We start from the raw sequence: 21893 nt of genomic DNA on the forward strand, positions 1-21893 counted from the left end.
TACATATATAAAGTGCTTTATTGCAGCATCAGATTAAAGAATTCTTCTCTGTGAAATTTTGTAGGAATAAAAGACATTTTATATATATATTATATATATAAAAACCCAATAAACTTAAGGAGTGAAAGCTTAGAGATTCATCACTTAAATAGCAGTGGGCTTGACAGAATCTTTGAGGGGATATAAAAATAAACACTTGCTCAATGTCTACTTTTCTCATGGTGTTCTGCAAAGCCTCATGGTGCGTAAGGTGCTTGTATGAGGAACAACAGTGCTTGTTTCTCATGCTCCAGTTTGTGCCTGTATTGTCCAAACCACAGAGGCAGCAAAGCAGAACAGCTACTTGGCTCTCAACTAGCTTTTGTGTAGACATCAGGGAAGGGGGGAGTATCAATGCAAGAAATTTTTTTACTTGCCCTTGGACAGGAACTCCAGTTCTTACAGAAATTACAAGTTTTTTTTCTGGGGGTTAGACTGGTTGACACAGCCAGAGTAAAGAGGAGGGTAAAATCCTGGGTAACACTCTCAATGTAAGAGCACTTCCTTAGAGAGTAGCCAGCCTAACAAACAAATTGGCTGAGCTTTTGCAAGTCTTCTTCAAGAAAGGCCGTTTGTAAAAGTCCTGCTTCCATGCCTGGGTCCAATACTGAACACTAGGCACGTTCAACAGGAGGTTGTTCTAAAGAAGTCTGCACTGATGGTAAATAAACTCCACTGAGAGTTTGATGAAGTTAATGATGGCATATGGCATGCGAATGGAAATATGCTCTGCTGAATGACTGCAGCTCACAAGCTCATCCTTCCATGGCTTCAGACACTCATGGCTTCATTTGCATCCATGTCTCTTGCTGAAGGTCCCTGGCTCCCAGAGCCAAGTCACCACATCACCCCCTCTTGACCACCTCTGTATGACCTACCTCTGACAGAAACCAGCAAGTGAATGACCATCTGGGCTAGAGAACATGCAGTGATCATGAAAATGTTCCAAAGTCTAGGTCTCCATCCATGCTTATTTGGTTCTCTTCCTTCTCACCATTTACAGAATACTGGTCATCTCAGACTGCATGTCTGTAGGGAAATGGGTGATGTCTGCCTGTATTTTGATAGAACTCATATCCAGAGTCTAGGGGTACAAGGGTGTAATAATAGTTGAGTAAGAATAATTCAGCAATAACTTCATTAATACTTCTGTTTTACCAGCTATGAAGCCTTAGATATGGATGACCAAGGATGCAATTATTCTATCAGTAACCAAGGCAAATAGATCAACATACACACAACAGATACAAAGACACCCCTAGAAAGACTCCCCAAAGAGCTTTCAGACCAAGAATATTCACTGAGGCTGGAGAAAGCTCCTGTAAAAAGGACAGACAGTATAGGATGGTCAACTAAGGACCTGTGCAACCAGTTTTTTGGTTCAACAGTGCCCTGCAGAAGTACATGGAGTAGCTAGCAGCCTTGCATGAAAACTCTAGAGTAGAAATGACTCCATTCTTCTTTATGTGTGCTTGACGTTTATTTCCCCTGATGCATAAAATTTCTTAAATAAAAGTTTATAATTTTCTGCCAGTTCAGCAACTGAATGTCCAGGGACAAAGGTGCTCAGCTTAGTTTCTCTGCAGAAAAGCTTCCAAAATATGCTGGGAGACACTGCCACGGACCTGTGAAAAGCCGAATAAAACCCAGGCCAAGATCAAAGAGCCAACAGAGAGCATCACGATCCCTGATCTGTGGACACCAGGTACTGACATTATTAGCCCATGTGTCTTCCTCCTCTGGAGCCACCCTTGTGAGCCTGGCCTGGAAGTGAGCCCGAGGGGTCCATGGCTCGGTTTGTCTGGGCTACCTCCAGGTGGGGACCTGGGCAGACACAGAATGGAGCAGCTGGGGACATGGGCAGACTCAGCAGGGAGCAGGGCTAGCTTGGCTCAGTGCCTTTTGCCCCTCAGCAGCAATGGCATGAGCAGTGGCCAATGTGCCTCCTGCCCCTGGCAGGGCTGTGAGTGGGAAACACAGGACTTTCTTTTGGTGCTCCTGAGACCCTCTGGGGACTGCCAAGGGGCCAAGGTCTGGTAGAGGGCTAGCGCTGACTTGCACAGCTGCTACCACTCTGTTCTTCCAAGCAACAGGGCAGAGGGGTTGAAATGCACACAAGGTGGTGTCCCCATGCTGACCTCCTCTGAGGTCCACATATGTGTAGCTTTGGCAGCCAAAACCCTGGTGGCTAGGCAATTTCACCAAGCAAGCCCAGGCAGCCAGTCTTCCTCCTGCCCCACAGCCCACTCCCCAGACCCATAAGCCTTTCCTGCTCCTTCCCAACCATGCATGCACAAACCCAAGGATGGGGGGCCCTGCTCTGTATGCGTGGCTGGAACAGCCCTGCACTCTCTAGGAAGACCTACCCCCAGTTTCAGACATAAACCAGCATGTGCCAGGGCAGGTGTACAGACCAGGGCAGGCAGCCATGCCTGCGGCAGCTCCTCAGATGTGGTGTGAAGCCAGCAGGAGCTGAGCCCACCTCACCCTGTGCTCAGCTTTCAGGCTGCATTGAAAGGTCATAGAGAATAAAAGCAGACAGGAGCAGCCCCTTGTTCCCTTTATACCTCCCAGCCCCTGCTGCTTTCCACACGCCAGGCCAGGAGCCCTGGACTGCAGGACTGCCCTGGGTGGCACGGCAGGGACTGCACCACAATAACTTCCAGCACCCTCAGAAATCGGAGAGACACTCCTCTGAGGGGATGAGACAGACGGCGCATCCTCCCCGTTTTGCCTGGCACCACTGAGGAGCCGATGAGCTCCTCAGGGAGGGTCAGGGCTGGCCAGGCTGCACAGGGACGCCAGCCAGTGGTGGTCGTGGCACCTGTGAGAGTGGCTGTGGCTAGTACTCCTTGGCCTCCTGCAGCTGGGACAGGTACTCCTCCTCGGCGGGGTTGTCGGCACACCGCTGGCCATTGTTGGGGGGCCGGACGGCGTGATACCGGCTCCAGTCACCCTTGCAAAGGATCCAGGGCAGCATGTCCACCTTGTAGTGCAGCTCCGGAGAGAACTCGGTGCTGATGAGGTTGGGGACGCCGGCCCCCTTGCCGCGGGTGATGAGGCGGGTGTGCTCGTCGTAGCAGCAGTGCTGGGCAGCCAGGGTGGTGCTGTCCAGGGAGAGCATGGAGCGCAGGCAGAAGCGTGCCGTGGGCTTGTAGATGTCCAGGCGCTCCTTGGGCCCGCTGGCATCCCGCCATCGGAAGCTCTTGCCCCGCTGCTCGTCGCGCAGGTTGACGGCGCTGTAGACGGCCTCCAGCGGGTATGAGCAGGGGCAGCTGGGCAGGTCCGTCAGCACCTTGCTCAGGTACTTGGTGAGGAAGTCGCTCTTGCAGTTCAGCCACTTCTCACAGCTGTCCACCTCTGGGGAGGGTACCAAAAGGGTGAGCGCATGCACGCTCTGCACCCCACTTTACCCAGCAGACATTTGCCTGAAGCCATGCCAGCACCACCAGCGGAGCCTGCAGCCACCAAGCAGGAGCAGCCAGGCTCTTGGAACGAGCTGGAGCCAGGCTCCACTCCCAAGGCAGTGACAGAGGGAAGGGGTTTTGTGCTGGCAACATTCCCTTATGGGAGAGGGCACGTAGCAGGCTGGCTTCAGCCACTGAACCCTAAAGCTGTGTTGTACCAGGGCTGTGGGAGCAACTGGATTTCCCAGCATGACCACTGAAGCCTTCACTTGGCAGTGGTTTGGGTGACTTAGGTCTGGACACCAGACACAGGATCCCTTGGCTGAGCCCTGAACCCTCCCCTCCAGCCAGCTACAACCCTCCCAAGGTCTGTCACTGAAGCCCCCAGTGCAAAGCAGAGGCAGAGGCTGACCTGAGTTGAACAGCTCTGTGGTGTTGTCGCTTTTGAAAAGTGTCTCCTCTGTGGGGAAGACCATCTCTCCTTCTGCTCCTTGAGACAGAAAAAAAATCCAAAACAAAGAACCTGGCTGAACACAGGAAGAAAGGTGGTTTTTCCCTCTGTATGTGCATCAGACACCACCCATCTCCCAGCCCCACTCCTGCCACTTCTTTGGTAACATGGCTCTGTGACTGGAAGGAAGGGCCAGCAGCAAGACTGGCCCAACAGAGGCTGTTGTTATGTAAATCCCTGTGGATAGAGCTGGCTCTCAATATGCCTCAGGAGAGGATTCCAAGCTTCCAATATGAGAGAGGTGCAAGAAGTCACACAGCAAACTTAATGTCAGCTCTACCACCCCTAATCCCCACACAACTGCCTGGGGAGCCATGAAGCCCAATCATAGCTTCTTTGGGGAAACAAAGCCCCATGGTCATTAGCCCTGATCACATTAAACATAACTAATTCTTGAAGCATGAGCAATGCCCTGCAGCAGTGGGGAAGCAGCCCACATCAAAGTCAGACAGTAGCCAAGGACTGTTCTGGCCAGGGTCTCACCAGGGCAGTGTGTCAGATCGCAGGTCCTCGACTCTGTCGCTGTGCAGGCATAGCCACAGGACCGCGTCCTCTTCTGGTTGCCACTGCCACAAGTGATGCTGCAAGGGGACCATGGGCTCCACTCCTCCTCATCTTCATAGTCTGTGCACAGCAGGCAAGAGGCAGAGAGTGATAGATCTCAGCAAAGCTTTAGCAGCAGGGGAGACAGCAGCCACCTGGGACCCCCCCCAGCTCTGCCTCCATCCCTGAGCAGAGACAGTGCTGCCTGGGGCACACGGAGGTGCCCAGCCATGTAGTGCCAAGGGCCAACCCCATCCTCACTGCCAACCCCAGGGAAGCAGCCCTGAGCAAAGGCTCTCATTCTCACAGCTTTGCTCCCAATCATACCAACCCAAACAGGTATTGCTGCCCACCCCCACACAGCCTAGCACACTGGCCATGATGCTGAACACCACATATTAGCAAAGGCTGGCTGGTTCTGGGGTCATAGCCAGGAAGCTGCAGGAGGGAGCTGCTGTGGTGCCCCAGCCCATCTGCCCACCAGAATCTGCCATCTAGCTCTCTGCAGCTCCTCTCCTGGGGGGAACCCAGGTCTGTGGAAAAGGCTTCTGACACTGATGTCACTACAGCAACCTGAGTCAATGGCAGCAGCACTTGTCATTAAACATTTATATTGTATGTCTCATCTGAGCATGCCTTCGCTAGAGCCCATGCTCCAGTGTGATTACATGCAAGGACAACTCCTGCTGGGACACTGGCATGTCTGACTGCTGGCAGCCCTGGCTGAGTGTGCTGGCCTTGCTCCTTGGCATGCTTATTTTGTAAGTAGGAGCTGAGCACCAGTGTGCTGTGATCCCTGGTGCAGGGCTGCAGGCCAGGCAGGACAGTGCAGACCTGCATTGCTGGTCTGCAGGGCAGCTGCACATGCCAAGAACTCACCGTAATTGTATTTTTCCTTAAAGATCCAGTTTTTCTGCCCAGGCCATCGCTGGTCCCAGTTACCGCCTACTCCACTAAGCATGGACTCCTCCTCCTCATAATCTGTTGTGTAATCTTCCTCTTCATCATCATCCTCTTCTTCTTCCTCCCTGTCCCCTACATCCAGGTTGTCATCCTCTTCCTCCTCTTCCTCCTCATCTTCCTCCTCCTCCTCCCCCTCAGCAGGGTCAGTGTATTCCCAGAAGAGGGGCCAGAATAAGTCCTTGTGAGACAACCACTCAGAGGATGTCAGAGACCAGTCGTTGCTTGTCTCCTTCAACAAGTCCATCTCCATCTCAGCCTGAGGATCATCCACCACTTCAATGGTCACCTGGTGGGCAAACATGAGGCAAGGCAGTGAGCTGGGGCACAGCTCTTGGACAGACCTGCCAGACCATGCCCTGGTTCCCAGCCCAAGCAGCCGCAGACACTCAGGGCTGCAGGATCATATGAGGAGTGCAAATGGTACCTCCTCATCCAGAGGGACTGAGCAGGGACAGAGTGGGAAGCACGGGGTAGCTGGTGGTCACCCACAGGGGCCAACGCCACCCTCAGAAATTGAGGGGTCCCCCATGGGGTTTACCCCTGCTCTGTGAAGAGGGGGTGGGGAGGCCAGGGGAAAGGCTCTGAGCAAATTCCTCAGTCAAGGAGCTTCTCCATGCCAGCTATCTGCAGCTGGTAGTCACCAAGAAAACAGATGACAATGGCCACACAGACCCTGCTCATGAGATCTTTTCTCTCAAGGAACCAAATGAGGCTGGAGAGCAGCACTTTCACCACAGCACTCACCCACATCCCCCCGTGGCCCTCCCAGACCCACTCCCCACCTGGATGTTGGGGTTCTGGGCACTCAGGTCCACATTGGCCAGCCCCGGCAAGTTCTGCAGGTCCAGCATGAAGGGCAGGCTCTCCTGGCCAGCACCGCTGGGCTGGGGCAGTGCCGGGCTCCTGGCAGCCTGCTGAGCCAGCCCTCTGCGCCTGTGCCGCCGCGGGCCAGCCTGCCCGCTGCGCCGCAGCCCCCGCGCCCTGCCCGACGGGGGCAGCTCCTCGTCCCCTGCTGAACGGGGGCTGGATGATGCCGATACCTGCAGAGGGAAGAGTCAGAGACAACAGCTCTTGACGGTGCTGGTGCAGGGCAGGGAGCAAACCACTACCCAGCGAAGATGGGTCTGGTCTCCTGCCCCAAACAGTTCCCCTCCACCCCGTCTTACTGCAGGATCAGGATAGCAATTAACATGTTAACCAATCAAGTTAATACCAAGTGCCCTGTGCTGTGCCAGGGCTCAGTTCTGCTGCACCTGAACCTACAGGTCTATTCAGACTGGTACTCTCAACCCCATGACCACCCTCCCTGCACCCCTCTGCTGTCCCATTGACCATCTTGACTGGCTTTCCACTTCTCACTCTCCCTTTTTAGCTATTTCTCAGTCCCTGGAAATGGGTTAAAAGCAAGGGTTGTTTCTGGTTACAGAGTTACCACTGGTCATGTTTAATACTTTTATATATTTATATAAAAAGTTTAAAACCAGGGCTTTATGACAAAGGGGAAAACCTCACCCAAATACATTGTTCTGTGGTATTGGTATTAGGGCAGATGACTTCAAGCAGCACAGGTTTAATTGAAATTTCTGATGGTGCCCAAAAGCTACCACAAAGACAGAAAGAAACTGCTGGCAGATATAACCCAGCTACCTTTAGCTCTTTGGGAAAGAGAAGATTCCCAGCCAAACAAGTCAACAAAACTCACTTGCGAGTGCTGCCAATGGCTCTCAGTGCTGCTGCCCCTCCAGGGGCACAGAGCTAGCCCTCCAGTCCCAGGAGGAGCAGGCTAGCAGACAGGGAGCCCTGCCCGAGAGGCAGCACAGCCTACATGGGGCAATGCTGCCAAGGACTGCTCCCCGGGCTCCCCTCATCCCGCACCCGGTACCAGAGAGCAGCGTGACTCCAGGGGCCAGCAGGCTCCAGTGTGCCCAAGAAACCCGAGATGGGAACAACTGGCAAAGCCCCCCCGAGGCACGGGCGTCCTTGGGAAGGTCTGCAGGGCCCCGCAGCTCATGGCTGAGAGCAGAGGTGCCCGAACTCCCGGCATCTCCGCCAGCGTCTGCCTCTTTCTGGCTGCCCAGCTGAAACCCCCTTTTGTTCCCAAGCTCTCACCCTTCGCATCGGCCCGGTCGAGAGCCGTGGGATTAACGAAGAGCACGGAGCGCCCCCTCCCCACAGCGCCGGGCGGGGGGGACGCAGAGAGGCATTTCTACCTGCAATTAGAGCCAGATGGTTTGGGGAAGGACTCCCCTCCCTTTCATCCTGATCACTGGAGCACTTCAAAGGCAGCTGGAGCCTAGCCAGACTCTCATGAGCGCACACAGCCCGTCCCCAGCCCTGTCCCTGTACATCAAAGCCCACGATCCCTCCATCCCCGGGGGAGGAAAAAGAGCAGCAGGGACGCTGCTGGTCCCTTGGCTGCTGCCCAGGGCAGGCTGAACGCAGGGAAGGGCCGGTGACAGACTTCACCAGATGGGCCCTGAGGAGAGAGGGCTGCAGACAGGACAGAACCTGCGCTGCCCAGAGAGAGCGTTTGGGGCTTGCCCCTCTCCCTGGCCTGGAGGACTCCTGTGGCACTGGTGGTAGCAAACCTGAGCAGAAAGACCCTCCTGCATACACCTTCCCCTCCCAGCTCCCTCTGTCCCCATCCAAACCACAATGGTTTCAGGCAGAATACACGGGAATGATGCCTGGCTCTGTCTCAGCCTAGTTCCCAGTGCCTTAGCCCCTTGCTAGGTCTCCTGTCATGTCCTAGGAGTCCTCAACAAGAAGCAAGGAGCCCAGGTAGGACAAAAACAGCAAAGGGGGCTGAGCAGGCAAACATAGCCATGTCCCAGTGCTGGCTGCATGACACTGCCTGCTGTGCTGGGTTTGCTGCCAGCTGCACATGCCCAACACAACCCCTGCACAAGAGACTGGCAACAGCCCTGAAAGGCTGGCGTTCCTGCCTAATTTGCAAAGAGCTTATTGGGCTGGGTAAGCTTGTGTCACACACAGCCCAAATTTAATACACATGGAAAGTGAGGTCTCCTCTAGCAACAAGATCTGAGCTCACCCAAGGACACCAGAGCTAGCAAGCCAGGAACAGACTCAAAGTCTCCAAATTTACACTCAGTGCCTAATTCAGATTTTACGCCCAAACAAGCTCAAGAAATTCAGAGTACTGTTCCCACAGGGAAAATGCAAAACTGCTCCAGGAGAACTGGCTGCAAAAGTGTTGCAGGGCAAACAGAACCCCCTCAGCTCTCAGATATTCTGGAGGCATAAGCATGACCGGGGTGACCACCCTGGATGGCCAAGAGCCCTTCAGCAATGGTCACTACAATGTACCACCCAACGCTTCCCTCCTGTTGGCATCTGCATCACTCTAAAGGTTTCTGGGTTAAAATCTGTCCCTGCATCAGATGTCCCTGCTGTCTAAGGCTCAGTGCCCTGCCCCAGACAGTCAATCAATGGATTTAACAAACTCTTAGAAGGCCCAGTGCTCCTTCCAAGTCAGAGCATCCATGGCATCAGATGTGTCTTCTCCAAGTCATCAAGGGTCCCCTGACAGCCACATAAGCACCACCTGAGGTTTGCACCCTTGCTGCATGACACCCACCCTCTCCTCTGCGCCGTAAAAGGAGCAGCTGGATAAAGCCATCAAGGGTACAGCACAGCCACTGCAGTGGGCTAAGGGAAGGGAAGAGGGAACTGAACAAGCAAAGTCTTCTGGACACTATTCCCCTGCTCTCTATAGAGCACAAGAGAAAGCCTGCAAACCACTGGAGAGCTCATCAGCAGCAGCTCCCTTCTCCTTCCACCCCCATGGAGGCAGAGTGCAGTTCTGGGAAGCCATCCGTGTCTTTCAGCCGAGTTCCAACCCTCTCCCGCAACCAGCCAGCACCAAGCAAAGGAAAAAGCTGAACAAGGAATTGCCACAGCTGTTCCTGTTTACACTTGGCATATCCTACCTGGCTGGGAATGAGGGTTCCCAGGGCAGGAACCTGAGAGAAACTCTGGGGCAGCACTCAGGAAAGAGTATGGAATTTCCATTTGTGAAGATCGTGTTTTGACTGAAGGCTGTAAGCAGAGTCATACCTGCCTCCTACCAGCCCAGGAGCCCTTCCCACATGGTCCAGGCTGTCCCATATGTAGGAGTGACCACTGAAACACCTTGAGGCACAAGCTTAGAAGAGAAGTTTGGAAGGGGGAATAACTCATTAGCAATTCACCCCAGTGTCATGCCTACGTTGTACATAACATGGGCAACAAGGTGTGTGGAAAAAGAGTGGGAAAAGGCCACACATCATTGCTCTAGAGACCAAAAGCTGACATTTTTCCATGTCTAGTCCATACACCTCTATAAGAATTGCTCAAAAATCTGGAGATGATGAAGAGAGCAGCCACAAAAACATTTCAAGGGATGGAAAGTCTTGTACAAGTCTTGTACAAGTCTTTTCCAGTGAAAGACTTGTACAATTCAATTTGTTTCTCATGCTGAAAAAAGAAAGCAATGACTCAGTTTTCCAGTTCTTTAAGGCAGTAATCCATCAGGCACCAGAGACTATAATCCAGAACAGAAACACATAATGGGAAGCAATGTGACCAAGTCAAAGCCAAATAAATTTAACTGAGGAATAAGGATCATGCTTTTAATGCCATAGGTAATTAACCACAGGAACAATTAAAAAGAAAAGTGACAATTTTTCTTGTGAAGATTGCCAAACCCACATCACTGGGCTCAACACATGAGTACTGCAACTGCACTAGGGAAGAAATTCAAGGCTCTAGTAATTTCTTCTGCTCTTAAAATTTGTGATTTTGCTAGAAATGTCCATAAGGCTTTGAACTAAATCAGGATTAAGGAAGCAAATGACCAATGTTCATGTGCCGCAGCTTTTACTATTAGAGACATGACAATTCAGTTTAAAACCTGAAAACATCATCAGACCAGTTCCTGTGCTGTGCTGCATTTTGGCAACCAGGGACACCACCACACGGCCACTTACACAACCACGGGCACTTGTCCCTCCAGCACATCCCTCAGCATTTCTGCAGGAGTTGCAAGCTGCCAGAGCACCCAACAGCAGTGCTCTTTGTAACTACAGAGCTGCCCCTCATCATGGGGTTAAACCAATCCAAGCACATTTGAGAGAGCTCCCCTGGCAGTGAAGCACTGCTAGAGCATCAGCAGCCAGTGGAGCAAGCAAGTCAATAGCACAGGACAAGCTCAGAGGATGCAGCTCCTACCCACACCTATCCCAAGCCAATTATCGAGCACATAAACTCATTCAACTCGAACCAAGGAAACCTGTGCCCACGGCAGCCAGATCAGAGGCAACATTCAGGCTGTGCTTTGGGCTTGTTAACACTGCAGTGAAGAAAATGACGTATTTGCTAAAGGCCGGTATCACACTGAGCTATAATTATAAGGAATGGGGGCTTTTGTTGCTTAATCATTACTGCTTGTGTTAGGTTTCCTTTGAACAGTTTTACCATGCTGTATTGAAACAAGAAACCACCAGAAGAACTATTGATCTTTTCCTGAATAGACCTTCCTTCTCTTTCCCCAAAGCTTTCCAACATTATTTTAAAATCTGTCTGTTGCAAACTTGCCCACTTATGAATTAGTCAAGTACAATTTTTTTTTAATCATAAAACTTTTCTTTTTATATGTACCTAAATGAGCTGCAAGAATCTGGAGAAAGTATTAAAAAAATATCTTTGGACTGAAACTGGGTAGGAACAACTCCAGAGTAGAATTTTACTATAAAGCCGTACTATAAAGCTATGGAAGTAGAGAAGGCTGCTTGGTTGCATTAGAAGGAAGCCCAGCATGTCTGGGGTTAGCTCTGAGGCTGCAGTTTGCAGAAAGGCTCATGGCAGTTTTTGCTGGTGGGATGGGGAGAAAGGGAGGTTTTTCGAATGCTAACAGGTAACACTGCTGTCTCGTTAAAATAAAGTAAGGTTGAATGGCAGGGTGATCACCAGGAAGGAATGCAGTGTGCCATGATGCCTCCCTCCCACAGAACATGCTTTCTCCTCTATGAGGCACTGCCCAAATAAAGGGCTTTTTTAGCCCAGCCAGCTGAAACCACCATGGCCTCTTGAGGGCTGTAGCTTGATCCTCCTGGCTCATAAGCTGTCCACCAGCACATAACCTGTCTACTGGCAGGCTTTCAGCCAGATGGAAAATCCATGGGACACACATTAGGCAAGTGACCTCTGCCACCCATCTCATCACTCACTTAAGGGATTTCCCAGAGCCCTGACAGAGCACAGCATCTTCTAGAGGCATCAAGAACTGGGTACCTACCAGATAACAGGGAAGGCAAACATGCCACTCAGTTCCTGTTACTGTCTGTTAGACCTTCTGAGCCACAGTCCCAGCCATCAGATCCAACACATTTAGACTTACAGGCAGGTGGCTTAGCAGGAGCTGTCACTCAGGATTTTGACATGTGAGCTCTGGAAGATCTGCCAGGGGTAATCTAAAGAAGTTAACATCTCCCGTTGCCTCCCTCTTCTTGTGCTCTGGGTTACGCTCCTGCCCGCAAAGGGGCTGTGGCACAGGTGAAGTGCAGAACTGAGGCTTCCCAAACGCTGTACTATCCCCTCCACCTCAGGATCAGCTTACATGGGTGCTGTGAGGGGGGTTATTGGTGTTTGTTTTTGTTGGTTTGTTCTTTTCTTTTAATAAAGACTCCCTTTTGGTTTTAGGAGAGTTCTACAAGTGCTCATGGAATAGACAAGGCACTTGGTTATCATGCTTACGTGGGCAGATCCTGTTTATGACAGACCAGCAGGAGCCAGCAGCAAACTGTGGGCTGTGCAGATAATTATTACGCCCTCATGATTATAATTTTCATGCAGTTATCAAAATACTTCAGATCATATGGTATCACTTTCTTTTCTAACTAGCTTCATTCCAACTGTCTTGGGTAGAGAGCTGCAGGAGGCAGCATCAAAGGCTTCCTCATGTTTCACATTTATTTTCATGTCTCACAGTTGCAACAACTGTAATCTCAGAACTCTTTCCAAGGTCGGTGACTCAGTTGCCCCTGAGGCAGAGCCAGCCCTGGAGCAGAAGACACCACAGCACGGAGAAGCAGCAGCACGCAGCACCATGAGGAGCAAGGACACAGCACAGCTGACTCTGTGCAAGACCAAAAATGAGGAGGTCGTCCAGGCTACTGAGAATGCTCCTCACCATGCAGCCCACGGGCACAGCCCAGCTCCTCTCACCAGTCAGCTCTCCTGTGGGTGTGCTCATGAGTAACCTGCTCACAGCACCCTCACTCCCCTGATCACTTGTGACACAAGGAGGAAAAGCAGCAGCCTTGTGGCCTTTCACCTCACCATGCCAACTGCTGACTTCCTCAGGTAGATCATGGTTGTTTCACTGGCAGATGTTTCTCTACCATAAACATCTCCTCCCTGTTCAACACTGAGACAAATTTCTTTGTCTGCAAGACCCCCATTTTGCAGACAAAGAAAATTACACGCTCCTCAGGTAGCCTGCGGCCGGGCCAGGCATACCTGCGGGTCTCCCAGGTTATGCTCGGAGAAGGCTCTCGAGAAGGTTCACCACAGCTCAGTTCCTTCTCCCCACCTGCCCCCAGGGCGAACTGGTCTGCTTTCTACACAGAGGAGCCACATAGGCCGTGGGGAGCTGGAGCACTGCTGATAGGTCCCAGCACAGCAGACGGGGCTGTCCTTGCACCAGAGACCCTGCCCAAGCACACAGGTCCCAGGGCAATCCATGACGGGTGGTGGCTGCTGCAGGGACACAGCTGGTGGCAAGGCACCCAGTACTTGAAGATCCTGAGACTTCGGCTCAGTCATGGGAGCAAGGCCCCCACAGAGACTGCATGGAGAGGTCCCCAGAGAGATGAACAGACACACATCCACATCCTCTGGTGCTCTCTGGCAAATGCTCCTGCTAGGGCACGTGGTTTCTGCTAACACAGTTCAGCAGTAACACACATAAGCTCCCAATGCATCAGAGGGAGTCGCTGCTAACTTGGTCCAGCTCTAAACCCCATGTGCTTCAGTAACCATTAACTTGTTCCAGCTGAAGATCTGCATTCGCTAGTCTGCACACCTAACTCTCCCACTGCTCCAGCTGCTGTTTCCTTGCCTGCCGCAGCCCAGCAGAACTACAAAAGGAAGAAACCCCAAATAGCCCAAAGCAGGTGGAGAAACTGACCAGACCCGATCAACACCAGCCTCCTCCAGCCGGCGTGAAGAGATGGGGAGGGAATCGCAGGCAGGAGGGAGTGCAGGGGGCATGTGCTTCCCTTGTCCCACGAAGGGTGCACAGGCTGCCCCTCCATGCAAGCAGCGGGGCAAGGAATGCAGCCAACCAAACAAATGCAAATCCATCAGGGATCCCTTCAACAACAGACAAAATGGGTACCTGAGCCACACTTGGAATATCTCTATGCCCTGCACAGGAAGGAATCCAGGCAGGGGTGCTACATCTCCTCCTCCTGAAGGGACAAAGCTGGGGTGACTCTGAGCCAGCAGTTCCTGCCCCAGCTGCTTGGCTGCAGCTCCCCAGCCTGGGGACAAGCTCAACTCCCCTTCCCAGCCAGCTTTGATTTTAAGGAGCCAGCAGCCTTAGCATGTAATAAAAGCACACTGTCTCCAAGGGGAGGTGTTGGGAACTGCACACGTGAAGATATCTGTACAACACCTCGTTTTGATGGAGGTGCTCAGGGTACGGCACAGTGCAGCTGGAATTCCCTGTGATTTTGGCTGCTGTGGGAATGGCTGCAGGTGAAGGGGACGGCAGGCAGGACAGCAGGAGGAAGTGCCGAAGTGCTAAGGAAGAGAGGGCATCCCAGGGAGGCAAAGAAATGTCGATTTTCCACATGGGGCACTCTCACAGCACCTCCAGGCCATCCAGCAAACACTGCCTCCCCAGCCAGCAGGTACCTGGGGCTCGGCTGCTGGGAAAGAGCCGGGGCTGCCTTGCCCACCCTAGGCCAGGCTGCCAAGGCTGGGGTGGAAGGGGCTCACCTGAAGGCCCTGTATCCATGCCATGTGCCAGCCTCCTGTCAAGCCCTAACAAGTGGTAGTGGCTCTCTTGGTTTGGGACATGTTCCCACACATGCCTGGCAGCCCAAGTCCTGAGTGCTAGATAACACCCTGAAAGACCAGGCCACCCACCAGCTCCTAATCCAAGATAAACCCACGTATCACCACCTCTTCCCTGCATGCAGGGATGTTTCCTGGCCATCTGCAGCCAGGTCTCTACCTTGTGCCTGTCTTGTGGTGCCAGGGGACAGCAGAAGGCAGCAACTGACTGCATTTTGTTCCCTCTGAAGTTGTATCCTTGCCCTAGAGACTAAGCCAACCTGAACCCCAGGAGGCATTGGCGCCCTTTGTGCCAAGGGCCACCTAGGACGGAGAGCCAGGCAGGTCACCATAGTTTTGGTGTCTTCATCTCAGAAGCACTGAGATGAAAGTACATCTCAGTACTTATGAAAGTACATCTCAGCTTCTCAGACAAGCCCCCAGAGCCCCTACACAGAAGGAACATGGTGAAACTGAATTGCTTAGAAGCAACACCATGCAAGCTGACTTTTATAGGTGGTCACATAAAAGCATCAGGCTGCCCAATGAAAGTTCCTTGAAAAAACATTCTACCAAAACAAACAAACAAACAAACAAACAAAAAATAGTCTTACACTGCACTTTTGCAAGCTTCTGTCTGAAACAAATCCGATCTAACACTGAAATATGCTGCAATCTCTTCCTTGCTCCAGGTATATTATACAAAATCTGATCCTCTGGCTGATAAATTTGCTTTGAAGGAGCTGGACAGCACAGGTACACCTTGCTGGCCTGTCTGCATCTCAGACTGTCCTCAGGCTCCCCTAAGGAAAGTATCGGGCTTCTTGTTTTGAGGATTATTCTGAGAGCAAGATTACTTACTGCTATTGTTGGACCAGTTTTTGCCCCCTACCCCTAAAACACTGACAAGAGCAATTACGCTCTAGCACAGACCCCACTGGGAAGGATCATGGCTGGAGGCAGGATGAGTCCCCCAGTCTGACTGTCTTTGAGGAAAGGGTCTGCAGGAGTTGGACAATTTTGGGAACCCAGAGAGAGTGTAGGGCAATACACTGTGGGGCGATTTATGCCTAATCTCTTCCCCTTACATGTGCCTTTTACAGGAACCCCTTTGATTGTAACAATGGGAACGCAGCAGACCTATTTGTGCAGTGAAAATGGAAGAAGCCCCCTTGTCGGGCAGCTTCCCTACACCCGGCTCTCCTTTGTTTCTGCTGCTGTCTCAGCCCCAGGGCGGGAGGGTTTTCAACTGTGTTGACTAAGATAATTTGGCACTTCTCAAAAGGGAATTTGCTACAAAGGGCGAAGTACCTCCCTGCGCACAAAGAGCCCCTTTCAGAGCGGAAGGATGCTTCAGTGAACGTTTTGTACCCACAAATCCGACCTCCGCCAAGGACAAAGCCAGGGACAAGAACGCTTAATTGCTGAAGAAATGAAAAGGTAAAAAGCACATCCTCAGGCAAAATGACTCTGCTACTGACACAGCCCGCAGTGGCGGCGGGGATCTGGCTGTGCAGGCAGCCAGCACCGAGGCAGCTGCCCGCTCCTAGCGCAGCTGGGCTCTCCCGAGGAGGCGGCAGGAGCTGCCCGCAGGGCACACACGGGGCACACAGGCTGGAGATCCACGGCACGGCGAGAGGGCTCCGGGGAAACCGAGATGCTCTTCTTGGCCAGAGCCCTGGAGGAGTCAGGACGGAGCAAGAGCTGGGCGGGAGCATTGGGGCAGACCCCGCAGACCTCTGTGCCTGTGCAGCCCACCACCCCAGTGGCCTCCCCAAACCAATGTGTCTAGGCTACATTAGGGCTCCCAAATAACAGGGCTACCCCGACTTACAGCCTCCCTACAAACTCCGCTCAAGCCCAGCTGAGATTTCTTTCCCTTTAACACTTTTTTAATCTAGTACACCCACACCACATCACCTTGGAGCTCCTTCACCCTGTCTGTTGGTATCTCTGACCAGGCATCACATCACTGCTATATAATTAATTCTTAAAGGATTTTTAATCAGGTGTAGACCTTTAGTTTTACAAGTAGCTTCCCATCGCTTTTCTCACTGCCTGGCTTAACCAGTAAATAATGTGTAGCGTTACTTGTTTCCTTATTTCTGAGGGGCCAGGAGCCAGTCATATCAGGTGCTGCACAAACCCACTGATTTGCAGCCAATTCAGCCTTTATGCTATGCTTGATATTTCTTTTGTTGCCTTCCTTTACCTCTTATCGCAGATGCCAGATTTGCTTTGCTTACAGCCTCAGACCAGGGGAAATCCAACGGCAAGTTCCAGCCTGGATCTGCCCCCTGTCCCAGCCCTGCAGTAACATTTGGGGAGTTTGCTGACGTTGCTCTTGGGCTCCTCTCTCAAGAGTGGTTCCCGCCTGCAAAAGAGCACTCACCAAGCCCACCAGAGCTGGACTGGGTGGCCTGGACCCTCCATAAAACACTGTTGGCTTGCTCTGCCTCGCCCTGTCAGCACTGAGATGATCCAACACTCCATTCCTGCCAGCACGGTTATTCCTGTGCACAACTATTGAAACTCTTGTGTCAGTTCACACAGATTTAATCACTCTGAACACTTACATTTGTAGCATGTTAGTACTATGGCTGTTTTCTGTTTACCAGAAGAGCATCATAACTGATTGGTATCAGCTGGAAAGAATCCAAACATCTACTAACAATGTTCAGGGCCAATATTTTGAAATCCAGTGAGTTTATCAAAACATATTTTTCATTTATACCTCTTGACTTCATAAATAAATAAACAAACCATTAAGAGATGTAATGAGCTGTAGCTTGTCTCCACAAGGGACACGAGCTTTTCCAAATATTGTTACCCAAATCTGAATAGCCACTTAACAGTCAGTGCTCCATCCTGCCACATTTCTGCTCACATCAAAGTACGACACATCCACCCACAAAAGTGCTTCTTAAACCCCTGCTGTACACCCGTCTGCTGTTTCTGAACCCACCTGCCTTCCCAAACATCACCAACAAACCTCCAAAGGAGCAGCTATCTTCTCTTGTTAGATTCAAGTCAAAGCTTGGAAAGAAAACTGCCTTTCAGCTTTTCCATCCTGCCTTTTCAACTTCTAGTCAAATAGATTGAAGAAATAGCAAAATATTCTCACTATTTCTGTTGTTTATGCTGAGCACAGTATTATTTGGGCAAAGCTTTGCTGACCTGTGTCATTGCTAAGACAATGTAAACACAAGTACTTGCTCCTTTGGTAATGGCTGGAAATACTGGATCCTGACTGAGGTACAGGACTTCGGACATACCCTTAAGGCTAAGACCCAAAAATAAAGCATGTGTTCCCTACATCCTTCCTACAATAATAACACTTTCTATCTCAAAAAAAATTACTGAAAAACTTATTTTCTAAACTATTTTAGTGTGGAAGTGCAATTCTAAGGCTCAGCACAGATTACAAAAAATCCCATTCGGTTCTAAACCAAGGAAAAATGTTTGATTTAAACAAAGTTATTAAATTTTAAAAACTTCAAGTTATGTAATTGCTTAATGGTTTTGATTGTCTATCTGCTCTGCTCTGTCATTTCTATTTTTCTCCTCACAGCCCCCTTCATTCTACCCACATCTGTAGGGCATTACCCATAGTGTAACCAATACTCCAGCTGTGGCTGCCCTGCTGCCATAGAGACAGGACGGATCAGTGCTGCAACAGGAACCATCTGTATGTATGACCCAAAATCACTCTGGATTTTTTTTAACCACCATGCTGCTGTGCTTGTGCTCTCTGCTTTAGTTCAAACAGCTGGGCATGACTACTCTCAATTGTCCCCTGCATGCACCAGAAACAGAGGATTTCATCCCAAAACGCAGCCAGGAGACACATGCCAATACCTACTGCTTCCTCCCTGCCATGAGAACTGTGCCCCCAGTACTCTGAGGGATGCAGGGTGCACCAACAGACTGCCAGAGGAATCCATTCTTCAACTTCCTCCTTGCTCTGAACCTCCACCCTCAAACCTTTGCCCATACCCTTCTTGCATGTTTGTATTTCTGCAAGAAGCAAAGGTCCCGGGGACAGAGGCCGCGCTGTGTAAGTGCCGCGTGTGATCTTTGGCTGGCCGCACAACGCTCCCCATTCACAGCCATTCACAAACCGCGACTCACAGCAGCGCACACGCTCTCCCATGGATTTCAGATGTCAGATAAAAAGGAGCCTGAGACTACGCTGCAGGGTCCCGCGGTGAGGGCATGCACAACTTCCCAACAGCTTGTCCTATCCTTGGTCCCTGCCACAGCGCTGCAATACCTTCCTGGATTTCAAGGGTAAATCCCTACTCCTTCTGCAGCTGGAGTCTGAGGTCACTCTGCCTGACATTTGTCTGGCAATTAAAGCAGCATCTACATCTATAGTTGAAGTTTCAGTAGCAAAGTACAGCACCAACATGATATTACCAGCAGTACAGCACATCATCCCCAGCAGCTCTCTTTGTATCTGCTCAGTCCACACTCCACTCAAAACCATCATCAGGCTTGGCTAGTGGTGGTACTTGGCTGGATGCAGCCTGTGCCCTCTCTTGCCCCTTGGCCAAGCATTCAAGTGGCAGATTCCCTCCTCACACTCGTGCCCTGGACTTCTTGCTGGAATGGAGTTTTAGTGCATCCAACAGGAGCTGCCAGTATGACTCCTCCACAGATCAGACCCCGTTTTGGCATTAACCCGCAATACGGGATATTCCCACCACTTTGCACCTCCTCTCCAAGTCTGACTGACACTGGAGATCAAATCTGCTGTTTTCCGTACTGCTGCGTATAGCCAGCGAGGACTGAGCTGCTCGTACTGTCCTGCTCAAAATCCTACCATCACTTTTCTCAATAATTCATTTCACCTACTTTTAGCAGGAACATTCTTTCAAAGAGTACTTTTTAAACACAGCTCTACTGCCTGAACTACTTTTCCTCCCGAAAACAATTTCAAGATGGAAAACAGCTTCTTTTAACCATCCAATAGTCTTCCTTACTACCCGCTCTCCCGGTGGTTTCTTTTCCATTCCATTCCTGTCATCCCCATCAGGTCCCACCAGTTGGTTCCCAGTCTGATCAGTCCCTCATTGCCTGCTGAAGCTTCCCCTTCCACAACCCACTGAGCGCGGGCCATGATCCGGCACTCAGAGGAGCGAGAGGCGCAGACCCGGGACATCCCCTCCTCCCGGCCGAGGGGCTCCCAAGGCCGCCTGTCCCGGGGGACAGTGCCAGGGCCAGGTTGCCCTGAAGGGAGCATGGCAGCTCCGGAACCTGCCCTAGGAGCGTTTCGGAAGGGAGGAGAGATGGTGGCTGAAATCTGTCGTGTCTTAGGTTTCTGGTGGAGGAGATTTGGCATTCCTAGCAGGGCACCAGCTGCTAATTTGACTGCCGCCGGACCCCTCTCCCCGACCTGGGATGCTTGCCGCCGGAGGCCGCGAATCTTCCCGGGCACTGGGTCACAGCACTCGGCCCAGAACTCAGGAAGTCTAAAGCATCCCCTTTCCTTCAGCCTCTGTGCAGTGCGAAGACCTGAGGCTTCCCGAGAATCCCGCAGGCCAGGAATGGGCTCTGCCCCTCAGCGAGTGAGGAAACAGGCGATAATGGGGATGGGGGGCTGCTTTTCCCCGTTGCTGCTTCTCTCCCCGGAGTTCTGGGCGGCCGAGCCGCGGGACACGTGTTGGATGCTGCTCCCGTCCGAGATGCACAACTGCCTCCGAGGGACGGAACCCCAGTGACCACCCAGGTGCCTGGCTGCCCCCCTCAGCTTTCCCGGGCACGGGAGAGAGTGCAGAGGCTGAGGAAGAGCTCGCCCTAGCACCCTCCCGGCTTTCCGTATTACCCCAAAGATCGCCCTACCTCCGCCAGCTTGGAGCTCCTCTCCTTCGGGGTATTGCTGCGCTGTTTCCCCCTCACGGGTAGCCCTCTCACCGCAGCCAGGAAAGTTGTCAGGAAGACGAATCCCAGGATGAGCACGACTTTCCCTCTAATCAGAAGCATTTCTCCCTTCCTCTCTCCCCACCTCGCACGTCCAGGACAGGCGGTCTGGCAGCACGCCCGCCCTTAATGCTCCAAATCTTGTCCTCCGAGAGGAGCAGTAAAAACGTAAAAAAATATGTATCTTATGTATATATACCACCGGAGCCGGGAAGTGCGGTGTCCCGCGGGCAGGGGCCGGGGTAGGGTCCGCCGGCCCGGGCCACTCCGCTCCCTCTGATCGCTCTTGCAGTTTGCCGAGCACCTTCCGCAGTCGCGGTCCCCTGGGTCGCCTGCCGGTACTGATGCTGAAGGATAACTCTGAAAAGCTTCACAAATGTGAGCGGGGAGAGAGGGAGGGAGAGAGCTTCGCCTCCCCACCCCACTTCCCAATCCTTTCGGCAATCCGATTTCTTTTCCTCCTCTTCTCCTCTCCTCTCCGAGTCATTCCCCGGTGCTGCCGCAGCTCTGCAGGCAACGCCGGGCACCGGAGGGCGGACGGGAGGCCGCTCGGCGGGGAGAGGCTCCTGCTCGCCTGAAGCGCGGTCCAGCCCCTCCCGGGCGACCGCCGCGGCTGCCTGCCCCGGGCACGGCCCCGCCGCGCCCCTGCCCCGCTCGGAGGCTGCCGGCACTGCCAGACCTCCCCCCTCTCCCTCCGGGCGCTGCCCCCTCCGGGGCGCCACCGCCCGCTCCGCCCCTCCCCTCCCGGCAGCTGCATGGCCGGGGCGGCCGCCGCCCCTCCGCCCGGCGGTGCCCGCGGCGCGCTGCCCCTGCGGCGGGGCCGGCCCGGCCCGGGGCTCTTTGTTCCGCGCCTCGGCGGCGCCGGCCTCGCACAAGCCCCGCGGCACCGGGCGCTTCCCGCCGGGGCAGCCCCGCCGCCGCAGCGCCCTCCCGGCGGGGCGGGGCGGCCGCGGGCCCCGGCGGCTCCGGCCCGGCCGCACGAGGCGGAGAGGATGGAGGCGCTCTGGACGGAGGGGCGGGAGCGGGGACGCGGCCGGGCAGGGGGCTCAGAGCCTCCCGCCGCCCCCACGGCGAAAAGAGCTCGCAAAAGCCGCCCCCTTTCCCCCTTTCTCCGAGCGCCGGGGCTGGGGCCGCTCTGCGGGAAGGGGGGCCGGCCCCCCCGTTCCAGAGCCGGCCCGCGATGGGCAGAAACGGGGCTCTGTGCTCCCCGGTGAAAGCCCCGGCTGTTCCCGAATTGCGGGAGAAAGTTTCTACCAGTCAAAAGAAGTCTTTATTTAATGATCTGCTGTCTCCTGCGCCGGCAGCATCTTATCCAGCCCTCAAAGCCTGTTGGAAACATGGAGTGGCTGTTTATTTGGGGCGTAGAGAGTATCTCTTCCAGCATTTCCACATGTGTTCATGAGCCTACGAAGGAAATTAGGGAAAGAACTATGAAAAAATTATTAGGG

The 21893-nt window shown here is 52.8% G+C and overlaps 1 protein-coding gene across 2 annotated transcripts; it reads right to left on the minus strand.

Annotated features, from left to right (window-relative positions):
* On the minus strand, nucleotides 1-21065 carry ISM2 (isthmin 2). 2 transcript variants are annotated; one of them, XM_059850068.1, is made up of 6 exons: nucleotides 20368-21065; nucleotides 6246-6503; nucleotides 5380-5749; nucleotides 4441-4581; nucleotides 3859-3930; nucleotides 1-3399 (listed from the first exon to the last, which is right to left on the minus strand). In XM_059850068.1, the coding sequence occupies exons 1-6, from the start codon at nucleotides 20506-20508 to the stop codon at nucleotides 2882-2884; spliced, it is 1500 nt and encodes a 499-aa protein (XP_059706051.1). In that variant the 5' UTR covers nucleotides 20509-21065; the 3' UTR covers nucleotides 1-2881. The 2 variants fall into 2 exon arrangements, with proteins under 2 accessions (XP_059706051.1, XP_059706049.1); XM_059850066.1 differs by having other exon boundaries at nucleotides 3859-3936; nucleotides 20368-21064.
* Between the last annotated feature and the right edge of the window lie 828 nt (nucleotides 21066-21893).

The sequence above is a fragment of the Haemorhous mexicanus genome, chromosome 6 (genome assembly GCF_027477595.1).
Source record: "Haemorhous mexicanus isolate bHaeMex1 chromosome 6, bHaeMex1.pri, whole genome shotgun sequence".
In the NCBI taxonomy this organism is placed as follows: Eukaryota; Metazoa; Chordata; class Aves; order Passeriformes; family Fringillidae; genus Haemorhous; species Haemorhous mexicanus.